Source organism: Vulpes lagopus, chromosome 16, assembly GCF_018345385.1.
Source record: "Vulpes lagopus strain Blue_001 chromosome 16, ASM1834538v1, whole genome shotgun sequence".
NCBI lineage: Eukaryota > Metazoa > Chordata > Mammalia > Carnivora > Canidae > Vulpes > Vulpes lagopus.
In genome coordinates, this window is record NC_054839.1 from 15,588,234 (window position 1) to 15,612,855 (window position 24,622).

General features: G+C 43.1%; 1 protein-coding gene across 2 annotated transcripts in view; it reads left to right on the forward strand.

Annotated features, from left to right (window-relative positions):
- ABCC4 (ATP binding cassette subfamily C member 4) overlaps window positions 1-24,622 on the forward strand; it is a 247,433-nt gene that overhangs the window by 45,431 nt on the left and 177,380 nt on the right. For both annotated transcript variants that reach the window (XR_005984058.1, XM_041731078.1), the window contains exon 4: window positions 8,341-8,565. Coding sequence is in view for 1 of the 2 variants with exons in the window: in XM_041731078.1 (XP_041587012.1) it covers window positions 8,341-8,565 (225 nt within the window). In the remaining variant the exon portion in view is untranslated. The remainder of the gene's footprint in view (window positions 1-8,340; window positions 8,566-24,622) is intronic.

Consider the following 24,622-nt stretch of genomic DNA (forward strand, 5'->3'; position numbering starts at 1 on the left):
GTAGAGCTCAGGTGACGATGTCCCTTGGCTGCTGGCAGTGATGAGGGTGTTGACAGCAGCAACAGCATGGCATATTTAGATTGACCAGGAGCCCTTGAGAAAGCCACCTTCTACTCTTTACCGTCCCCACACAAATGTGGTTGTGGCTTCCCTGGTGTCTAAGACCTTAAACATCCATCCACATTTGTAAGACCCCATTCTATTTTTATTTTTAAGATTTTATTTATTTATTCATGAGAGACACACACACAGAGAGAGAGAGAGAGAGAGAGAGAGGCAGAGACACAGGCAGAGGGAGAAGCAGGCCCCATGCCGGGAACCCGACATGGGACTCGATCCCGGGACTCCAGGATCATGCCCTGGGCTGAAGGCAGGCGCTAAACCGCTGAGCCACCCAGGGATCCCCCTTGTAAGACCCCATTCTAGATGAGCTCCTGGAGACTGACCAGCAGGAAGACTGCATGGAGGGGGTCTCAGATGGGACTTGGGTGACCTTGGCAGAGGCTGAGCTCTCTCTGTTGTTACTCAGCAGATGCATCTGGCTCCCTGCTGAGAGCTGGTGTCTATGAATCTCCCAGGGGGTGTGGGCAAAGCTGAGGACCCTAGGTCAGTCACTGGTGTGGGGGTGCTTTCCCATATGCAGGGTGTGCAGCAGGCCTGAGAGCACGGTGACAGTCTGGGGTGGAATCAGTACTGGTAGCAGACACATCTGGTGTAGGGTGGGAGTGGGTGGTTGCCTGGAGACTGCTTGATCCTTCATGCTGTGACGAGGTCAGTAGCTTTGTGATTCCAGTACAAAATGAGACACAGTGGCCTAGATGAGCATGGTGACTAGCACACGTGGTGATCATTCTTCTTCGTGTCTTGAAGAGAACACATGCGAGGGCTCATACTTAGTCCTGGTGCTGGGAAGCTCAGGCAGCCCATGATGTTAGAGCTCAACCACAAGTAAATCTTGAATTTTTTTCTGGCAGCAAAAGAGGCCTGAAATCCAACACAAATACCCTTGTTTTTCTAGACTTGCCTGTTGACACACTGCTGATTGAGAGACATTACAAATGATTTTTCATGGTGGAGCTAGTAAGGATCTGTTAGAGTTCAAAATCACTTTCAGGTGCTGTTTTGGGTATTCAGTGATTAGTGAGAGAGTTACTGAGTTAGGTGGGATGAATTCTTCTTTAATGATTGATTTAATGAAGCAGCTTCCCATTTTGTGCTCTTCGTTTTCTGCTGCGTGTTGGGCTTTGTATTTTAGGTAGTGTAAGATCTAAATTCAGCCTTAGGATTTTGTAAAAAGCTTAAGGCTCTGTGGTTTCTAGGCAGTGCAGTGTTACCAACCAAAGCGTGGGCAGGGCCTTCCCCGGGCACTGCTGGCAGCTACCAGTGGGGAGAGGCAGAGTGATGCAGGCTAGGGTGAGGCTTTGGAGGTTGGATTTCAAAGAAGTGAAAATCTTAGTCCTGTGAGAATTGAGGAATGATTATAAGACTCGCAGAAACAAGAACACAGTGTTCTTGCAGGCCAACACTAACTCAAATTGAAACAGCCAGTGAGCTCCCAGAAGGCTTGGCCCCTGTGTGTACTTCCATGGGGATGCGGTGGGGACGGAGCAAGTCTCCTCCTGCTCAGAGCCCCGAGGGTAGGGAGGAAGAGCATGGAGGCTCTTTATGGGGCAGACAGCAGCAGAGGCTACCTCCTCACAGCGTCTGGGGCCTTATCTGGGGAGAGATGTGGTCTCTGCCTGCTGGTGTGTTAGTGGGGTGGCCTCATATTACCATGTGAGTTCTCTTAGTCCCCCTGCCCTGAGAGGGGAGGGGTGACTGGGTGGTAGGTCTTCTACCTGTGACCTCGGAAATGGCCCCAGGTGGCTGCCGGCATCGGACAGTGACCTGGCCTTGGCCTGAGGTCACTTTTGCTGAGTTTTTCTCAGGTTTAGGGGCTATAGGGAGGCAAGTGTTTGTCTAAGTCTTCAGGCCGGAACTCAGCTGATAGGCAAGAAGTCAACAAAACCCTTTGAGCTTTCCCCCATGTAGTTTGTGCCTCGACTCAGGGCTGATAGTTGGAGGGCTGTCCCAGGCCTTTGCATTTATGTCCCAAGGCTGTTCCAAGCACCACTCACCTCTGCTTCACCCAGGGGCCTGAGGAGTGGCTGCTGGGAGCAGACAGGGCAGGCCACAAATAACCACCAAGACCCAGACGGGACAAAGAAGATGAGGAAGCTGACAGGAGACCTGCAGGAAAGACCTGCTGTGTACACCCTGCCTGTTCTTGGGTGTGGAGCCGTAGGTCAGTTGTATCCACAGTGATGACCCCGAGTTGCAAACAAAGGTGATGCTTCTCATCCATTTTCTTTGAGATGGCAGGGAAGTGGGTGACTCATTTTTTAAAAATTGTATTCATTGTAATGGTTAAATTATAAAACAAAAATCTGTGGGTCGCCTGGGTAGCTCAGTTGGTTAAGCGTCTACCTTCAGCTCAGGTCATGATCCCGGGGTCCTGGAATCGAGCCCCAAGTTGGGCTCCCTGCTCAGTGGGGAGTCTGCTTCTCCCTCTCCTGCTGCTGCTGCTGCCCCTGCTTGTGCTCTTTCTCCCTCTCTTTGTCTAATACATTAAAAAAAAAAAAAACCTTAAAAAAATCTGCTTAAAAGTGAAACCCAAGGAACCGTCTAGAAAAGTTGGCTTTTATGAGCAGTTTTAAGATTTTTTGTTCTTAAAAAAAAAAAAAAAAGGGTTCTTGTTCTACCTTTGTTGCCTGTAAGGGAGCAATGGGTTTTCCAGGCCCTATGTGAAAGTAGCCCCTGCTATTAAGAATGGAATAGGTCTCTTACTAGGATTCCTGTATAATGAGAGTGATCTTAGTTTATACATATTTTGATGCTGGCTTTAGGACACTGAGCTGTTATATCTCATTTAGTTGTTTTTGGATCCCTCAGAGGTAGACAAGGCAGGTATTTCGATGGATAAGGACAGGGAAGCAGAGGAGGGCATAGGTGGACTTAGGGTCAGGTGACGTGTAGGTGACCCACCTGATTTCTGGAGCAAAACATTCTGATTGCTAAGTCAGTGAGTGCTCTTTGCATTCTATCCTGTCTCCTCCTTCTGCCAGGGCACCCACTGATGATGGTCAGAGAGCCAAGAAGAGGTGTTTTTTCTCTGACAACAGTTCTGTGCTCCTAGCAACTGCTTCATACACTTTTTTTAAAAAAAATTATTTTTTTAATCTCCCTCTTTGTACTAAGAAGACAAGCCTAGTCCTAAATCACAAGAGAATCTTGACAACTGAGAAAGAGCGAGAGCGCGCGCGCGAGAGAGTGCACAAGCTGGGAGGAGAGGGGAGAAGTAGGCTCTCCAAGAGGAGAGAGCCCAATGTGGGGCTCTATCCCAGGACTCATGACCTGACCCGAAGGCAGACACTTAACTGACTGAACCACCTAGCTGCCCCTGCTTCATATACTTACATACACTGTTTTTCCCCCTTTGCCCCTGTAGCTTTTTAAGAACACTTCAAAAATACAGACATAGGATACGATGGAAGGGTTGCAGAATATACCATCCCACATTATACCTCTTTGGGATACAGATTTTTTTGAGCTGATTGAAAAAAAAATTTTTTTAAATTGGCTCCATGCCCAATATGGGGCTGAACTCACAAGCCTGAGACCAAGAGTCTCATGGTCTACCAGTTAAGCCAGCTGGGTTTTCCTGAGCTGAGTATTTTTTTTAAGATTTTTTTTTTTTTAATTTATTCATGAGAGACAGAGAGACACAGAGACCTAGGCAGAGGGAGAAGTAGGCTCCCTGCAGGGACCCTGATGTGGGACTCCATCCCAGGACTCCAGGATCACACCCTGAGCCGAAGGCAGACACTCAACCACTGAACCACCCAGGCGTCCCCTGAACTGAGTATTTTTGAGAAGCATCAGTCACAGAAGCTCTGTAGACACAGTGGAAGTTACTCTTCTGTAAGGGACAGATACACAAAGAGGGAGATATCTTTACAAATGTAGGTTTCCTTTATAAAATTATCTTCCTCTTTGTGCCAAGGGTGGCTTTAAATCACAGGAAAATCTTATCAACAGAGAAGTCTTTTAAGACGAATTGAAGATGACTTTAAGATGACTTATATCTGCACAAGAAGCCTTATCCTTGTTTGCCTTTTTTCCTGTTAAACTTCCTCCCCACCCCCCCACCTGCCTCCATTGAGGCTCTGGCCTCTCTAGGCGTTGAGCAATTCTCCTGGTGCTCTCCCGTGTATATGGAAGTTTACTGGTGATAAACTTTTGTTTCTCTCCTGTTTATCTTTCTTTTATTAAGAGCATCTCAGCCAAGGGCTCAGAAGGGTCGAGGGAAATGGCTTTTCCTCACCTGCAGATGACACTTGTATGTCACCCTAGGCCAGCTTCAGTGGCTATCCACTCATGAGCGGTCTTTTTTTTTTTTTAAATATTTTATTTATTTATTCATCACACACACACACACACACACACACACACATACACACACAGAGGCAGAGACATAGGCAGGGGAAGAAGCAGACTCTATGCAGTGAGCCCGATGTGGGACTTGGTCCCAGGACCCCAGGATCACGCCCTGGGCCAAAGGCAGGCACTAAACCGCTAAGCCACCCAGGTGTCCATCTCCTGTATAATCTAGTGCCATTATTTGCATCAATATTAACAGTGATATTAGGTATCATCAGTATCTAGTGCTCAAGTTATTTTTTCCCTTGCAGTTCATATCTGTATCCAAAATTAGGTGCGTTTGGTTCATAGAGGGTTTATGGGTTCCTTTCCATTCCGTCTCAACTGTAGTTTTATTTTTATGTTCACATTGAGTACTTGAAACCAAGTTGTCCCATGGAGATTCTCACCGTCTGGATTTGGCCTAGTCCTTATCCCCTGTATCATTTAACATGTTCCTTTGGAAGCCTTACATTGGTGGTTAGATTTAGAAGCTTGACATGACTCAGTATTTTTTTCTTCCCTCCTCCATGGCAGATGTACTTTGTAGGTCCAGTGGTGTGCCTCGCTTATTAGGGACATCCTGTCTGCTTGTCTTTCTTGTGTGGGTGACGTTAGGAGCACTATTCATGATCGTTGCTCAAGATCCATTAATTTACTAGATGGTTGTAAAATGTGGTGATTCTGATTCTTCTGTGTTCATTCATTGCTTTTCCTCTGTTAACCTTAAAAATAAAAACTGCCAGGTATTTTAAAACATGGATTTATTCAGGAATGGGAGACAGTTGCCATCTGGAACAAGCCCATTATGACCAAACTGGAGGCAAGTCTGCCAAACACTTTTATAGGGGGAAAGCAGGAAGTTGGGAGGGGCTGTTCTAAACAGGCTCACTTTTTTGCTGTTAGGTTTCACTTGATCATTTTTTTCTTGTTTGATAGGCTTATTTCTATTTCCCATGCTTTCTTTTTTTCTCATGGATCTGGGATGGTGGAGTTGGGCAAGAAATGTTTCAGGTACATGGGGTAAATGCAAGTTTTGGCATCTAGCCATGTAATTAAGTTATCTTAGGAAGCAAGAGGTAGGGCCTAAAGGTCAGGTCCTTTTGGGGAGCTGAGTTCCAAATACTCTGTTGAAGTACCTGCTTTAAAGATTGAACTCCGGTAGAGCCTTGACTTAGGGAGGGTTGTGGTATCATACTGGGATCTTTTAAAAAATCCCTTATGATTTCATAATCCAGAAGCATTCCCATGAAGGAATAATAAAGATTGTATTCTCAGTTGGTTTGTGGGAAGAGTCTTCACCTGCATAGATTACTCTCAAAAGATGGGAGTATTTGGGGATCGTTGGGTGGCTCAACGGTTTAGTGCCTGCCTTCAGCCCAGGGCCTAGTCCTGGGGTCCTGGGATCGAGTCCCACATCGGCCTCCCTGCCTGGAGCCTGCTTCTCCCTCTGCCTGTGTCTCTGCCTCTCTCTCTGTGTCTCTCATGAATAAAAAATTAAAATCTTAAAAAAGAGAAAGATGGGAGTATTTGCTCAAGCAAGTTTTGACCTTGCTCCTTGCTCTCCAGAAAGTTTTAATTATGGTTAGTTTCAGATTTAATAATACATATTTTCCCAGTTTTATTTCTTAGTATTTGGGGGTTGAGGATGCAGAATGGACAGGTGAGTGGGAAGGTAGGGGCCAAGAGCTGGCATTACTCATTTGTGAGCCTGTTTGTTTGATGGATTATTAAGTGCTGTCAGAAAAATCCAGGTGCTTAGGTGGTAGTGTCCCTCCGTTAGGTTGTGTTCTTTCTCACTGGGTTTGCTCCATCTATGCATTTTCTCTCTGATGGGTAAGTCTGATTATATTTTCCGGTAGCAACGCTCATGTTAGGCTCAAATGGAGAGCTGAGGAATAGTCAACAAACACCTTAGTCCCAGACCTAAGTGTGATGCAAGTTTGAGATGGCAGGTGTTATCTCTGGTCTCCTGGTGGATAGCCCCAGGGTGGCGAGCTGCTGACTTAGGCTGGGACTGCCCACGTGTACAGTGTGATGTTCTTGCTTCACTCTGTAAGCCTCCAGATTTTCATCTCAGTATTCCCATACACGGTCTGTTTTATGGCCTGCTGTATTTGGGTTGCTTTCATAAACTCTTGGGATGAGTGATTGGGCATGCTGATCAGACAACAGTGAGCCTTTGTGTTCTTGAGATCTGATCATCTTACTTCTACAGTGAGCATCATTTCCTTGTAGTAGAAAAAGTGCCCTGACCTCCTGAGCGGTGAGGCTGACGGGGACATCTGTGAACGGGTGTGTGCAGGAGTGTGCAGTGTTGGGGGTTTCATGTCATACCTCTCTGAGGGATGGCAACATCTTTCTATAAAATATCCAGAAGGGGCACAGTTGGTTTAGAAGAAAATGCATGTTAGTTGTGTTTCAGGTTTGGTTTTTTGGGTTCCCTTGGTGCCTCCCCCTCCCTTTTAAAACTTTATTCATGAGAGACACAGAGAGGCAGAGACACAGGCAGTGGGAGAAGCAGGGTCCTTGGAGTTAGCGTGATGTGGAACTTGATGCCAGCACTCTGGGATCACGCCCTGAGCCGAAGGTACTCAACCACTGAGCCACCCAGGCATCTCTCCCTTGCCCTTTTGTGCTATGGATTCTTCACTTGGGAGAGACGGAACAGAGGTATCAGAGCCAATCTGTTGGTTGTTTGCCATATCTGTGTTAATAAGGAGAGATTACCCAAGAGGAAATGTTTGTTTCAAAGTCAAGTTCTTGGAAGATCTCCAAACTTTTGGCATTAGATGAAGTGATGCAGAGGGCCTGTGTGTTTGCTTTTGGTGACATGGATTTGCATGGACTGTTTGGTATTCCTTGATGCCAGAGGAAGGTGCCTTATAAGGGTAGAAGTAATTTGTGGAATAGAGTGGCCATCTGGCAGGGAGGGGTAAGCTTTGCCAATTCTTTGCCATTAGTTTTAGGGTAAAAAATTTCTTTCCCTAAGTCTTATTCAGGAGGTAAGCCTCAGTGCTTCCTAACACATTGGTGTAGGACTTCAATTTTTTTGCTTTGGGATATAGGTGATTGTTAAAATTCTTCAAAACCAATGCCTGTAATAATACGGCTGATGGTGAACCATTGATGGCATTATTTTTAGCTCGCCTTCTGTTGTGTTAAATTTTTGACTCTTAAGACCTAGTACTCAGCTTCTAGGGGTAGAGACATACGAAGGCAACACTACCACTGAGAGCCTGGGAACCTCCTGAACCTGGTCCTTTTCCTTCAAGAGAATTTGGAGACAGCACTTCATTCTTCTGATCTGCTGATATGTGGAGTTTTGGGTTGGGAAAAAGTGGTGGGTTCTTTATTTGATCTGTGTCTGTGCAATCTCAGTTTACCAAGGCTGTTTTAATGCAGAAGGGAGTTGCAAGAGCTTGCTTCTCATAAGCAAATCATTCTTGACTTGGCTTTGTGCTGGGACATTGACAGTGCAGATGAAATGGGTAGGCTGTGAGCTGGGGCTGCCCACCTGTAAGCACATGCTTTACCTGTCTTTTGCCACTTCTTTTCCTTATTCATCTTAGGCCAAGACTTCTCTGATACTTGCCAAATGTATTCTAAACACAGGCTATAATATTGGTTTAGCATCCACAGTGTACCCAAGCACAATGTACTAAAACTTTATTGCTTTTGCACTTAGAATTTTGGCTTACGGTTAAACTATTATCTCTTATTGTACATAAGAGAGTAGTTCTGTTTTTCTTTGAGATTAGTGGTGAACGTAGCACTTTGTTAAAATGCCTTTTTAACACACTAGTAATAAAAACAAAGCTGTGTTAAGAAAAACTGGTATGACCTGTATTTCTAATTACAGCTTTTCTCTCTTCTCTTTAGGAAGGGACCAGAGTAATCCAGCCCATATTTTTGGGGAAAATTATTAAGTATTTTGAAAACCAGGACCCTAATGATTCTGTGGCTCTGCACGAAGCCTACGGCTATGCCACGGTGCTGACCGCCTGCACACTCGTTCTCGCCATACTGCACCACTTATACTTTTATCATGTTCAGTGTGCTGGCATGAGGTTAAGAGTTGCCATGTGCCATATGATTTATCGGAAGGTAAGTGTCATTTAGTATCAGCATGTATATCTCCCCAGAAGCAGCTGAAACATTTTGGAAAAGTTCATGAATTAAACATTTTGTAAATAGAATCTTAACTTTTGTTTATTTAATTTTTTAAGGGCAGGGGTGGGAGGGACCGAGGGCGAGGGAGAATCCAGGCCCAGCGTGGAGCCCAATCCAGGGTTGGTCTCATGACTGGGAGATCATGGCTTAAGCCATAATCAGGAGTCTGACATATAACCATCTGAGCCACCCAGGTGCTCCTAGAATCATTTAAGCCTTACCAGAGAAGCTTATTTTATATCGGGTGAATTAATTTTTTTTCCTTTAATTGAACTTTACCGATACACAATGAAAGTTTTCTATGAGATCAGGTCCAGGCTGCCTTTGATCGCATTTAGGCACAGGCTTTTCAAAGTATTCTATTGGTAATGGAATCTAATTAAAAAGTAAGTATTAAATTGATCTAGGTGTATCAAATTTCCAGAGTTTTCATGCATGAATCTCATAGTTGTATGTGTGGAAATTGTGTTGTTGTTCATTAAAACTTTCATGTACATCAAAATTGTATTTTATAAGTGACCTATGAAATTGGGTGTATAAAGTTGAATCTAAAAGATTGTATTTGAGAAAAGGGAAAATTGTACTATTTATTTATTTATTTATTTTAATTTTTTATTCATTTATGATAGTCACAGAGAGAGAGAGAGAGAGAGGGGCAGAGACACAGGCGGAGGGAGAAGCAGGCTCCATGCACCAGGAGCCTGATGTGGGATTCGATCCCGGGTCTCCAGGATCGCGCCCTGGGCCAAAGGCAGGCGCCAAACCGCTGCGCCACCCAGGGATCCCAAATTGTACTATTTAAATGAACTACTTAACTATGTTTAATATAATTGTTAAGGAAAAATATAGAGTCCATTGCAAACATATTCACCAGTTCTGCAGTTATTTATTTATTTATTTTTTAAGATTTTATTTATTGGGACACTGGGGCAGCTCAGCAGTTAAGCATCTGCCTTCAGCTCAGGGAGTGATCCCGGATTCCTGGGATCTGGGATCAAGTCCCACATCGGGCAAGGAGCCTGCTTCTCCCTCTGCCTGTGTCTCTGCCTCTCTTTCTGTGTCTCTCGTGAATAAATAAATAAATAAATAAAATAAAAAGGTTTTATTTATTTATTAGAGAGCGAGAGAGAGAGCTCATGCTTGAACATGCATGGGGGAGGGTAGTGGCAGAGGGAGAGGGAGAGCAGGGAGCCCAATGTGGGGCTCCATCCCAGGACCCTGAGACCATGACTGGAGCCTGGAGTGGAAGATGGTTGCTTAACCCACTGAACCAGCCAGGTGCCCTGGTTTTTTTTTACTAGTATTAAAGAAAATAGTTGATGTTTGGGATGAAACTTCAATGTTACATTGTTTTTAGTAAGTTTGGAGATTACCTATGTTCTACTTTATATTGCTTTCCCTTCAGGTTATTATTTTACTCACGATTATCTTCTTTAGTGTGCATTATAGTAGTTTTTTTTTTTTAATTTTTATTTATTTATGATAGTCACAGAGAGAGAGAGAGAGAGAGAGAGAGAGGCAGAGACACAGGTGGAGGGAGAAGCAGGCTCCATGCACCGGGAGCCCGATGTGGGATTCGATCCCGGGTCTCCAGGATCGCACCCTGGGCCAAAGGCAGGCGCCAAACCGCTGCGCCACCCAGGGATCCCGCATTATAGTAGTTTTAAGGACAAGACCCAGTTTGATGTGTTCAGTGTTTTTGTATTGAGAAATGCCATAAAATTTTCCCATAGTTTATGCTGGTCTTATGTGTTAGGAAGGTAGTGAGGATTTCAGGTGTCTTGACCAGGGACTTTCCACAGACATACCATTGGGAACAGCTGAAGGGCTCTTGTACAAACTCGATCCTGGATATCTCTTTGCTTTGGGCTGTTTGGTTTAAAAACAAAAAAACACTTCGTTTTAACTGTATTGTATACTTGATATTTGCTAAGAGAGTTCTATCATAGTGTTTCCACCATACACTCAAAAGGATAACATGTAAAGTGATGGATATGTTAATTAGCTTGACTGTAGTACTCCTTTCCCAATGTATATCTATATCAAAATTTGATGTTGTACACCTTAAATATATATATATATATTTTTTTCAAGTTTATTTATTTATTTTTAGTGATCTTTACACCCAGTATGGACTCAAGTTTATGACACCGAGATCAAGAGTCACATGCTTTTCTAACTGAGCCAGCCAGGGGCCCCAATAGATGCAATTTTTATTAAAAAAGAAAGAAATCCATATGGAAAGTTAAAACCAAACAATTTAAATGTAAAATAATTGCTTCTTTTACCTAGTTGCTACATGTCTGGAGCTTCTGTTTCTTGTGAATACTTTTCTTGGCAAAATGCAAGATGTCTTCTCCACATCTTACTCTGAGCAGAGCCTTAGTAATATTGGAATTGTGTGACTCTCGAGGGTTTCTCTGTCTGTGTAGGCTGTGATGGGTACCTTCAGTTCCTCTATTGTGATGTGGAAATGGTAGCACTGCCTATATGCTCCAGTGAAGGCGCCTTCCTTGCTGTGCTTCTCCTCCTGTTTGTTATTCTATTGTAGTTTCTTATACTACTAAGGAGCATAGTCAGATTTCTTTATGAATTAGCTAGATCATGCTTAGCTTCCATAAATAAATAGGAAATTTCACTAGGACTCTACTGTGAAAAGGTTAAACATGGGAGCCAGGTTTGAGGTGATGGTTCAGTCCAAGAAAGCTCTTTGCTGCCCTGGGTGAGTGAGTTCACCTGTTTTTCTTCCTCTAACCAACTGAGGCTTTTGGGAAATCTGATCTGATCTGGCGCATCAGCTTACCTGAATGTAAACATCTCCCAAAGGTGTTAATTTGCTAGCTTGATTAGCCTCAAAGAATTGTCCCCTTATAAATAATTGTTTGGGTTAAACCATGGGCGGAACCTGAAATTGCAGAAATGTGGGAAAGACAGATTTCCTCAGGCATTTTCTTGTGTCTAGAATCTTGCTAGGTAAAGAAATAGGACACTTTTTCATCACAGGTGGGCTGATTCCTTCAGGCAGAAGCTGGCACCACAAAGTTCTGAGAGGCACCTCTGAACATTTGTGCCTTATACTCAGGCACTACCTCCTAATCCCTGGTTCTGGGAGGTTGTGTGTCCTCACTGGAAGAAGCTGCTAAATTCCTAGTTGGGATCTGTAATATTCAAGGATATCATGGGATGTACCCTATATAAAAATGACTTGTCATTTGTTTACCTTAGCACAGCATTGGTAAAACTACACCTGGCTTTTGAGCTTTGTTTTTTGTTTATTATTTTTTTTAAGATAGATAGATAGATAGATAGATTGATTTATTTACTTATTTATTTATTTATTTATTTATTTATTTATTTATTTATTTATTTATTTAGAGTGCATGAGAGAGGCAGAGACACAGGCAGAGGGAGAAGCAGGCTCCATGCAGGGAGCCCGACATGGGACTCGATCCTGGGTCCCCAGGATCATACCCTGGGCTGCAGGCAGCACTAAACCGCTGCGCCACTGGGGCTGCCCTGTTTTTTATTTTTAAAGATTTTATTTATTTGTTCATGAGACACACACACACACACACACACACACACACACACACAGAGGCAGAGACATAGGCAGAGGGAGCTTGTGGGAGACACACACAGAGCTCCCTTGTGGAGAGCTTGATGGTGGGACTCGATCCCAGGATCCTGGGATCATGATCTGACCCAAAGGCAGACACTGAATTGCTGAGCCACTGTAACTCCTTTTTTTTTTTTTTGTAACTCCTTTTTAAAGTTGAATACTATTCCACTGTATGGATGGTACCATGTTTTGTTTACCTATTCACCTGTCAGTGGGCGTTGGGCGATTTGTCTCCAGTTTTTGGCAATTGTGAATAATGTTGCTGTGAACAACATGTGGGTGCACGAATACCTCTTCAGGTTCTTACAGTTCTTTTGGGTACATCTGCAAAAGTGGAATTGCTGGATAATACGGTATATTTTTGAGGAACTGCTATACTCTCTTTCACAGTGGCTGCATCATTTTACATTCCCACTTGATCATTTCTCTGTTAAATTTGAGTACTAAATGAGGAAGAGTTTTTATGAACTTTAACGTTTTGTTTGGATTGGTGGTTCTGGGTGGTGGTCTGTTGAAACAACCCATGGTGGTCTGTTTAAGTTCCTCAAATCTCTAGGACTTTAATTTTTTTTTTTTTAACCAAATAAAAGGATTTTGCAATAACACAGGCTGCCTTTTTGTAAAGTCAACAGACTGGCATGAAGAACACAGATTCCTCACTGTAGTGATGTTTTGACCATTATACTTACTTTATTTTTAAAAAAGATGTTATTTATTATGAGAGAAACAGAGAGAGGCAGAGGTATAGACAGAGGGAGAATCAGGCTCCCCCCAGGGGATCCTGATGTGGGACTCAATTCTGGGTCTCCAGGACCATGCCTTGAGCTGAAGGCAGGCACTCAATCACTGAGCCACCCAGGCATCCCAGTACTTGCTCATTTTAGAATGTCACTGCCAGTCATGGGTCATAGTCTCAGGATGGGTTGCTTTCACCTCTACAGGGGGACCAGTGGCTAATTTCTTGCTTTGTTCTTGTCCAGGACACAGAAAAAGCAGGAAATGTCCTGCTTCAAATCTCACTTGGTTACTTTCCCAGCTCAGAGCACACGATGTTAGGGCCATTTGGGGGGAAGATGATAGCTTCAGGTATGACGAGCCCAGATTGAAGGCAGAGAATGATCCCCAGCCCCATCCTAGTAGAAATGGATCTCAACTTTGCCAACGTGACCTGGCTTCAGGCTTGAGTGGAAGCGAGCCTGAATGTTAGAGGAATATAGTACTAGAGCACACAGGATGGCATTCTCAGTAATGAGGATGGTTTTATCCTGTGATACAGATTTTCTTGTATTAAATAACACATATGGCACAGAGCTCTTTCCTTAAGATTTCAAGCCTGACTAGCCCTGGGTTTCCTGACGAAGTCTCCTGTTTGAGGAACTGTGGTAGTTCTTATTTTGGACCTTAATGATTGCTTTGCTCTGAATTCCAGGTAAAGTCAGAACTGTCAGCTTTTGAGTTCATGGATGCTGTTCTCTGCTTCTGGTTCGTTGGTACAGACAGACTTCCTTGCAGAATTGGGTCATTTGGACCATACATTTTATTTTGGCTAAAATCTCATCTTAATTGTTTGGATAGAGTACTTGTTTTCTTTGAACTTCTCCCCCCCCCCCCCCTCTTTCATGATGATGGAAGTGTTTTCTTTTTTATTAATTCAAACTCAATTAGTCAACATACAGTACATCAGTAGTTTCAGATTTAGTATTCAATAGTTCATCACTTGTGTATATAACCCAGTGCTCATCACATAATGTGCCCACCTTAATGCCCCTGACCCAGTTACCCCATCCCTTCACCACCTCCCCTGCAGCAACCCTCAGTTTGTTTCCCAGAGTTAACAGTCTCTTGTGGTGTCTCCCTTTCTGATGACATCCCATTGGGTTTTTCCTCTCTTTCCCTATGATTCTCTGTGCTGTTTCTTAAATTCCATATATGAGTGAAACCATATGATAATTGTCTCTGATTGGCTTATTTTGCTCAGCGTAATAGTACCCTCCAGTTCCATCCATGTCTTTTTTTTTTAAGATTTTATTTATTTATTCATGAGAGACACACAGAGAGAGAGAGGGAGGGAGGGAGGGAGAGGGAGAGAGAGAGGCAGGCGCAGAAACACAGGCAGAGGGAGAAGCAGGCTCCATGCAGGGAGCCTGACATGGGACTCGATCCCAGGTCTCCAGGATCACCACATCCTGGACTGAAGGCGGCGCTAAACCACTGAGCCACCGGGGCTGCCCAGTTCCATCCATGTCTATATGTAAATGGTAGGCCATCATCATTTCTGATGGCTGAGTAATATTCTATTGTATATATATACCACATCTTCTTTATCCATTCATCTGTTGATGGACATCTCTGCGCTTTTCCATAGTTTGGCTATTGTGGGCATTGCTGCTATAAACACTGGTGTGCAGGTGCCCCTTTAGATCACCATATTTGTATCTTTGGGGTAAATACCTAGCAGTGCAATTGCTGAGTCATAGGGTAGTTCTTTTTAACTTTTTGAGGAACCTCCAAAAGGTTTACCAGAGTGACTGCACCAGCTTGCATTCCCACCAACAGTATTAAAGGGTTCCCCTTTCTCTGCATCTTCACCAACATTTGTTGTTTCCTGTCTTGTTAATTTTAGTCATTCTGACTGGTGTGACAGATGAAAAAGATGCTCCACATCACGTGGGTTCAGGGAAACACAAATCTTTGTTTGAACTTCTAAGATGAGTGGACTCACTGCAAACATCCTAGTTTCTTTGTATCACTTATTGTCGATCTGTCTTGCAAGAATTTATAATAAATCCTCATTGTTCACAGATTCTGTTTGCAGATTTGCCTACTTGCTAAAGTTTATGTATGACCCCAAAATCAATACGTGAAAGTCATTCGCATCATTTGTCGGCATGCACATGGTCATTAAAATTTTGAGTCACCTTATGTACATATTCTCAGCTGGGGGCAAGCAAGGTAACACACTGCCTTCTGGTTTCAACTGCCATACTGTAAACAAGTGTTCTTTTCACGGGCTATTCATATTTTAGTGCCAGTTTTCTGTAGTTTTGTGCTTTTTTTTTTTTTTTTTTTTTTTTTTTTTTGGTGATTTTGCTGTTATAAATGGCCCCACACAGAATGCTAAAATGCTGTATAGTGTTCCTGAGTACTGGAAGGCTGTGATGTGCCTTCTGGAGTAAATATGGTACATATTATGTAGAAAATGCCTGTGTTATGGAAGCTGGGTTCAGGTAGGAGTTACATACTGTGCTTTTGGTGTGAGTCAAATATTAATGAGTCAACAATGGATACTATATACAGTGTCTTTAAACAAAAACACCTGAAGTTATATGTATATTGATCAATTGATAAAAATGTTATTAAGGGCTGGCATGAAACCTAACTATTTTCCCTAGGAGCAATTAGAATTCACTAATTCATGATCACAGTGACTTTACCTCAAATACGGAGAATCTACTACTAATATTTATGTAGTGCATCTCAGGGAGATGTAGGGAAATGTTTTTACTTACCTTGTTGTTTTTTTTTTTATTTATTTAGGTGATGTAGTTGCATTTTTAGAATTCTGCATTGTGGAGAAAAAGGCATGCTTTTTGTATCTATATCATTTAGATCTCACAGTTTTTCTGAGTGGACCCTTCTCCTTCCTATCTTCTAAGAGTCTCTTCTCTTGGCCATTCTACTGCTTTCTAGATCTGTCTCCTCCTTGGCTGTATTTTAAGATTGGTAGTCAGGACATCAGGTAGGTTTTCTTTATTACAGACTCTGAGAAGGAAGTAGAAGGGGCCTGTGCAGGGTGCACAGCTAGCTTGCTAACTTCTCCTGAGTAAAGACTGCAGCCCTTTTTAGAAACAGCTGGAGTTTTAAAAAAAACTGGAGAATATTGACTGTGGGAAGGGACAGGTCCACCAGACCCCCCTCTACCTCCTCTGAATGGACTCCCTAGACTGTGGAAAGGCAGTTGATAAAAAGTTTGTTAGCCTCTCAGCCTTATGCTGTGAAGTCCATAGTTCTTGGACAGAACTTTATTTTTATTCAAAGCTACTTTTGTGTCAGTGTAGACACTCTGCATTGCTTAATGTGTAGGCTGGACAATAATGAATTCCAGATATTCAGTGATTCTGAGATCAAGATTTGCCTGCTCTACCAACCAAACCAGCCAGGCTCCCCTAAAATCTTTCTTTTAAATACATTTTTCCTTCCATTTTTCTTTTACTTATGATATCAACTTGAGTTGGACCTGTGCATTTTGGGAAAAGTTAATCTGTAGAGGCAGTTTGTCAGTGTTCTGGTTTGCTAGGGAAGAGGTAAGAAGAGCCATCGGGTACAAGTTTAATTTTCTGTTGTTAGAGGAGTTTGAGCCCACAAAGCAAGTTACAGAAGGAGAGGCTTGTGTTTGGTTTAGATCTCTTTCATTATTTTTTTAAAAACATTTTTATTATTTGAGAGAGAAAGCGAGAAACAGAGCATGAGTGGAGGGGGGAGGGGCAGAAGGAGAAGCAGATTGCCTGCTGAGCAGGGAGCCACATTCCGGGCTCTATCCTAGGACTCTGGAATCATGAACTGAGCTGAAGTCAGATGCCGAACTGACTCAGCCACTTAGGTGCCCTGGTTTATCTTCACGTAAAGGGGCAATTCCTGGTCTGGGGAGTTAGGAGTATCTAGAATGGATTCTGCGCTCAAGTACTTTATGGGGGGTGGGGGTGGGTTAGTGCAAACTGGAAGGGAATGCTATAGCTCAGTGGTTCCCAGACTGTGGTGCACAGTGGATGTATGTGGGGAATTTTTTTGAAACAACACTGAGGATGGATCCCTCTCCCCAGGCATTCTTTTTTTTTTAAAAAAATGAATGAGTGAGTGAATGAATGAATGAATTTATTTATGAGAGAGGCAGGGGCAGGCAGGCAGGCTGAGGGAGAAGCAGGCTCCCTGCAGGGATCCTGATGCAGGACTCCATCCCAGGACCCTGGGATCATGACCTGAGCTGAAGGCAGGTCAACCACTGAGCCACCCAGGCGTCCCTCTGGGCATTGTGATAATAGATATTGGGGTAGAGTCATTTTAAAAGATGCCAAGTGATACTGTTAGGTCATCAAATACATATTCAGCTTTTACGTGATGTCTTATAACTAAAAGCTTCCAGTACAGAGGGGTAGTTTATGGGTCGTAAGTTCAGCCTTTCTTGGTAGTCAATATCCCTTTCAAAATTGCAGCTCAAGCATGCTGGTGTTTATCAGGCTTCAGTGTCTTAGAATCTGTACTGGGAATCCCATACACAGAATAGTCAAGTGTTGACTCAGGTGCCCGAGTACTTTGTAGAAGATGCTGCGGTGGCCTGGATAGGGTAGGGATTGTGAGCATGGGCTCTGATAGCATTCAGATTTGAGATCCAATCCTGGTTTTGAAATGTGCTAAAGAGGAATATTTTAGGGAAGTGAATTCATTTCTTAAAGTCTCAGTTACCTGATCTTTAATGTTTTAATTAGTTAATCGGAGTCTGTGGCAGGGAGAGACACACACACACACACACACACACACACACACAGACTCAAGCCGACCCCCCACCGAGCGCAGGGCTGGCGGTGAGACTCCATATCCTGACCCTGAGACCATGACCTGAGCTGAAATTAAGAGTCGAACGCCTGACTGACTGAGCCACCTGGGGGCCCCTCAGTTTCCTGATTTTTAAAATGGTAATAAAGAATATTTGCTTCACATGAGGTTGTTTGTTGAGCACTGGATAAAATAAGTCATGTACATGTACATGGTACAGAGGACATTTATGAAATTTAATTGGGGTGGGGTGCCTGGGTGCTTCAGTCGGTTACGTGTTGTAGAGTTTTTTTTTTTTAATTTTATTTATTCATAAAAGAGATACACACAGAGAGGGGCAGAGAGATAGAGAAGCAGGTTCCCTGTGGGGAGCCAGGATGTGGGACTTGAACCCCGGCAGAGTCTCCGGATCATGCCCTGAGCTGAAGGCAGAGGCTCATCCACTGAGCCACACAGGTGCCCCGTGTCTTGCTTAGGTCTTGGTCCCAAAGCCCTTCTACCCAGGGAGCCTGCTTCTCCCTCTCCCTCTGCCTGCTTCTCCCCCTGCTTGTGCACTCTGTCTCTCTCAAATAAATAATATCTTTACAAAAAAACTTTAGAAGGGGAGGTTGTAAACCTGATCAGACTATATTGTTGCATTGCTTTTCATAAATCCTTGTTTTCTTCTTTCTAGCTATTGCCTTGGGCAAACTGCTTTAAGATTAATTTTTCTCATCTCTATAGTGAAGGTACCTGATTACATTCCGACTAGGAATGTGCTTCTTTACTCTTCTTGTATCTTCTTTTTGAAGTACTTAAGTATTTGACCTCTTTCTTTTTTTCTTACATTGGGTTTTTGTCTTACTGCATTGTACGAGTTTTGTATATTCAAGATTCTTGTTCTTTGCCAGATGTAGAAATTGCACACATTTTCTTTGAGTCAGTGGCATGCCTTTCTGTGTGTGTTTTTTTTTTTTTTTTTAAGATTTTATTTATTTATTCATGAGAGAGAGAGAGGCAAAGACACAGGCAGAGGGAGAAGCCGGGCTCCATGCAGGGAGCCTGACATGGGACTCGATCCCAGGTTCCCAGGACCAGGCTGGGCTGAAGGCGGCGCTAAATCGCTGAGCCACCTAGGCTGCCCATGCCTTTCTGTTTTATTAATAACTTTTGAGGAGTGGAATGTTTTTGTTTTGATGAAGGCCTGTTTATCAGTTTCTTTTATTGTTATTGCTGCTTGTGTTCTATTAGAGAAACCTTTTTCTTTTTTTAAGATTTAATTTACTTATTTATTTAGAAAGAAAGAGCCCAAACAGGGGGAAGTGTGGGCAGGGAGAGAGTGAGAACCCCCAGTAGAGTCCACGCTAAAGGAGGGAGCATGATGTGGAGCCCTATCCTACAACCCTGAGATCATGGCCCCAGATGAAATAAAAGACTTAGACGCTCAACCGACTGAGCCACCCTGGTGCCCCTCCGAGCTTTTCTTAAGTATAGGTCTGCAAGTGATGAATTCCTTTTTTGTTTATCTGAAAATCTGTTTTTTTTCCCGTGTTTCTGAGGGATACGCTGACTGGATATATTGTATTCTGGAATGACAGTTCTCTTTTAGTATGTTAAGGATATTGCTTCATTGTCATCTGGTCTTCATAGATTCTGAGAAGTCATTCCTTCTTTGTGTCTTAGCCTTCCTGCATGGTTCTGTTTTCTCTCTGGCAGGTTTAAAAAGATTTTTCTTTTCTTTTTTAATTGACTTTTTTAAGGAGATTGAAAATGACCCAAGATGTGACTCCCCTTGAATTTATACCTTTTGGGGTTTGCAAGAATTTTTTTTTTTAAAGCTTTTATTTATTTGACACAGAGAGAGAGAGAGAGAGAGAGAGAGCGCGCACAAGCAGGGGGAGGGGAGACAGAGGGAGAGGGAGAAGCAGACTCTCTGGTAAGCAGGGAGCGTGATATGGGGGTAGATTCCTGGAACCTGAGATCATGACCTGAGTTGAGCCAAAGTCAGACACTTAATCTACTGGGCCACCCAGGTGCCCTTTGCTGAGCTCTTTGTTCTTAAATTTGATACTTTCTCTAAAAATTTGGGGAATGATTTGGCCGTTATATCTTTTGAAATATTTTGATCGATTCTCATTTTTTCTCTGTCTTGGATTCTCATTTTCCATGTATGTCAGACCATTTGAAAATGTCACCTAGTTCCCTCTTTTCTTAATTTTATTCAGTTTTCTCTCTGTTCTTCACATTGGATAGTTTTCTTCAGATCAGTCTGACTATATTCTCTGATAACTTCAAACTGTTACTAAGCCCAACTAGTGGGGGTGGTTTTGTTTTGTACTTTTCAATTATAAAATGTCCACATAGCTCTTTTATTGCAGTTTGTGTTTTTCTGCAGAGGATCTGTTTACTCATATTGATATAGGTATGAGTTAGGGGCAGATGGGTGTAGGCAGGGTAAGATAAGGGAAAGGCCCAAAGTCTGGCTCCGAGAAATCTGTGGGCTCCCATAAACCCCAAGGACACTGAAAGGCCCAAACTCAGGCTCCTACCCATCCCAAGAAAACAGAGATAAGACAATAAAAATAGAAAAATAATAAACCTGGCTCCCTAGCTCCTAAATGTTAGGGAGTATCTTTCTTTGATGGTTACTAAGTAATCACAGAAACTCCCTGGACCACAAAGAAATAAGTCATTAAGGTGTTATCAATAGTCCCTGCTCAAACCAAGATTGCACAAGAATCTCAAGGCTGTGGGCTCCCTGGCTAGGTTCTTAATAAAAGACGGCCTCTAAAAGCCCCCAGTGGCAACCCTGTCGGGACCCCTCTCACTCCTGAGAGCTTTCTCTGTGTATCTACTTAATAAACGTGTATCGCTTCGCTTACTCTCCTTTGTCCCCAAGATTCATTTTTCGACTGTGTGAGACAAGAACCTAGCTCTCCTGTATCAATATTTCTCTAATTCTGTGAACATAAAAATTTAAAAAACCCAATGTTCGGGTCAACTTGGATTTGTTTTTATTCTTATTTATATATTTGGGGGGATTTGTTTTTTATGATGTAGGTTACTTTCTTGCTGTGGTTTACATTTTCCTGTTTTTTTTTTTTTTTTGGTTTCTTTATGCATGTCTAAGACTTAAAATTTACTGGACATTATGAATGCTACATTGGAGGTCTGCATTCTTAGAGTCTTTGGAAGAATGTTGAATTTTGTGTTAAAAGGTCATTTCCTGGCTGGTTGCTTTAAGGCTCCATAGGCTTGATTTATACTTTGTTAGCTTACATTTTTGGGAATTCTAAGATATATTTTCCATGCTTCTCCAACTTGCAAGCTCAGAGTCCTTCCTAGGCCTTGTTATTCATATTTTCCAGGATAAGTCTAGAGCAAATATGCTTTAGGGAAAAGATTCTGAACCTTAGCACTACTGGCATTTAGGTTTGTGCAATTCTTAGTTGGAGTGTGGTGAATGGAGGGAACCCCGTGCATTGTAGGATGCTGAACAGCAGCTGTGACCTCTACCCACTTGATGCCAGTGGCATCTTTCTAGTTGTAACAACCAGTAATGTCTCCAGACATTGACAGATGTCCCCTGGGAGGTGGTGGCAAATTGCACGAGCTGAGAATTTCTGTTCCAGCGACGGGTCTTTAATTCTAAGGTGTGGTCTTCCTGATGTCTGGGCTGCATGCCAGGCTTGTTAATGATATATTAATAAAGTTTCTCTACTGTGCCCTACAGTGACCTTCCAGTGTCTGTGTTCTGCTTGCTACTCCACGCACCAGCTCCTTGGTGAGCTTTAGGCAGTCTTGACCTGCGCCCCTGTAGCCCATCCCTTAGGTCAGGCCTTGACAGCAGTGTCCCTCCTCACCCCAGGACTTTAGTGATCCTTTCATTTGTTCTCAAGGATGCCAGCTACTGCGGCCAACCACAGCCTGACCTCTGCTTCCTCAGCTCAGTGGCGCTGCTGCACTGTTTGGAAAACTTCCTTCAGCTCCCTGCCACAGTTGAAAAGTGGTCCCCTGGCCCAGAACCAAGACAATGGTAGCGTTTGCCTCTTGAGTGTCTCTCTGCTCAGGAATCTGTCTTGCACTACCTGTTGCCTGGACACATAATTTTGTCCAGTTATGTGCTTGCTTTTTATGTATGGCAAAGGCGGTGGTAGGGTTGGTGCACGATCAGTTTCTCAGCCAATTGTCAGAGCAGCTGTCTGCTCCCTGCTTTTAATAGCTGGGTGTTTATGGGCCTTGCAGCTAGGAGAGCTCTGTGTACACTGCAGGGCAGGGTGAGTGTGTGCTGGAGCTGTTCAGCTTCCTTGCAGATCATGGGTGAGGAGGACTTATGCTAGGCTGCAGGTCAGGCAATTCTGTTGAGTCATCTTTGTGATTAATCAAAACGCACAACCTGGGTGTAATCCCAGACAGACCCACTCCCTCAGAATTAAGAGAAGCCCTGGAAATCTGTGTATTTAATCTGTGCCCCAGGGATTCTTATCAGGAAAACTCAGGAATCACCCTACTAGAGACAGGGTAGGGAAGAATGGTCAGGGCACAGTGGTTGCTGTGGAGTCTTCTTGGAAAGTGAATGAACAGCACAACTGTCTGCATTCCTTTCCTCAGGATTGATGCTGAAAACATGGCTGATACTTAATTTAAAAAAATAGAGTTAAAATTTTAATTTTATATGTTGCTCTAAAAATGTTTATTTCTTTGTCATTTTAAGATATTTCTGTAGGCTTATACTTTTTGTTTGGTGGCTACCTCCCGCCCCCCCCAGGTCTTAAGAGTTAATAATTCTTGTTTTATTTATTAAATTTTTTTTTTTTTTAAATTTTTATTTATTTATGATAGTCACAGAGAGAGAGAGAGGCAGAGACACAGGCAGAGGGAGAAGCAGGCTCCATGCACCGGGAGCCCGATGTGGGATTCGATCCCGGGTCTCCAGGATCGCGCCCTGGGCCAAAGGCAGGCGCCAAACCGCTGCGCCACCCAGGGATCCCTATTTATTAAATTTTTTTAAAGTAATCTGTACACCCACGGTGGGTCTTGATCTCACAACCCTGAGATCAAGAGTCACAGGCTACTAACTGCACCATCCAGTCTCCACCACCACCCTGCCATGAAAAAAAATAGTTTTAAAACAGATTTTATTTATTCATGAGAGACACACAGAGGCAGAGACACATGCAGAGGGAGATGCAGGCTCCCTGCAGGAAGCCCAATATGGGACTCTATCCCAGGACCCTGGGATCATGCCCTGGGCTGAAGGTAGGCGCTCAACCGCTGAGCCGCCCAGGCATATCTAAATTAATGAATTTTAAATTTTTGATCACAGTAAAATACACAAAACTTAAAATTGACCACATGTTTGATTTTTGAGTGTACAACTCTGTGACCTTAAGGACATTCTGCATCATTGTGCAACCATCAACACTATCCATCTCCAGGACTCTTCATCTTGTAAAGCCTGAAACTGTACCCATTCCAGCAGTTCTTCATCCCCCTCACCCCAACCCCTGGTGACCAGTGTACACCCATCATACTTCCTGTCTCCATGAAACTACCAGGTTAGGTGCCTCATGTGAAAGGAATCAGGCAGTATTTGCCCTTGGGTGCCTACCTTATTTCACTGGGCATAATGTCTTCAAGGTTAACTTAAGTTTTTTGAATGGGTGCAGGCTCTACATTTACTCAGTATTCATTGAAAACATTACAGTCCCCCCCTCTTCCTCTCAACGGTGGCAATACACTTTGAGTTTCTTGTGTAGGAAAAGCAAGGCATTTCAGAGAGGACTCTACACAGAACAAGCAGTGGTGTCTGGATTATATTTTGAAGTCCTTGTCTTTTCCTTTCTCCTCCCTCTGGGACCCATTAGCTGAGCTGACCAGGGTTATTTGTTTGGTATCTCTGCAGTCTGATCGGTACCCAGCTGCTATTGGTTCCACATCACTCCCCTGAGTTAGGAGACTGGGGTGATTTGGCACAATGGCATTTGGTGGAGAGTGATGGGTTGCTTTGTGAGAGAGTGTTTTTTTTCTTATGCTCCGGGCACTTTTCTCTTCATTCCTTAGTATGTACTCGTTACAGATACTAAGGTATTGCTGCTTTTAGTAAGTTTGGCTCTAAAAATGCATGCTATGTAAATCATGTGTTTGATAGCATTTCCTTGTATCATGTTTTCTGTACAGATTTACTCATTTTCTCACCAAACCTCAAGCTTGATGTTTAGAAAGGAATGTGTAATTCAGCTTATTATGTGATCTTACTGAAGTATGCACTATTACTTTAGGTGTGCTGCATAACCAACTTCCTTAAGTTCAATACTTTGATAATATAAAACATTAGGAAAGACAGGAAACCCACATTTGTAAAACACTCTCATTTTGACAGTAAAGTTACGCACAGGTGGGTGAGTTTGGAGAGGGCATATTGCTTCCCTCTTGTACTCTTGGTATGAAGGAAGGCATGTCATGAGCAAAAGTTAGGAACTGCTTCATAGACAAAAGAGTTCTTTTTTTTTTTAATATTTATTTATTTATTCATGAGAAACAGAGAGAGAGAGAGAGAGAGAGAGAGAGAGAGAGAGAGGAAGAGGGAGAAACAGGCTCCTCGCAGGGAGCCTGACGTGGAACTCGATCCCAGGTCTCCAGGATCACGCCCTGGGCTGAAGGCAGTGCTAAACCGCTGAGCCACCCGGGCTGCCCTAGACAAAAGAGTTCTAAATAGAATTGCCCTACATATATATAAATATAAGCATATGGCCTTATATATAAATTTTTTAGTATGCATGTGGTTTTTGAGAAGACAGTTTATACTCACACTTTTTAATTTATTTTTAAAGTTTTTAGAGA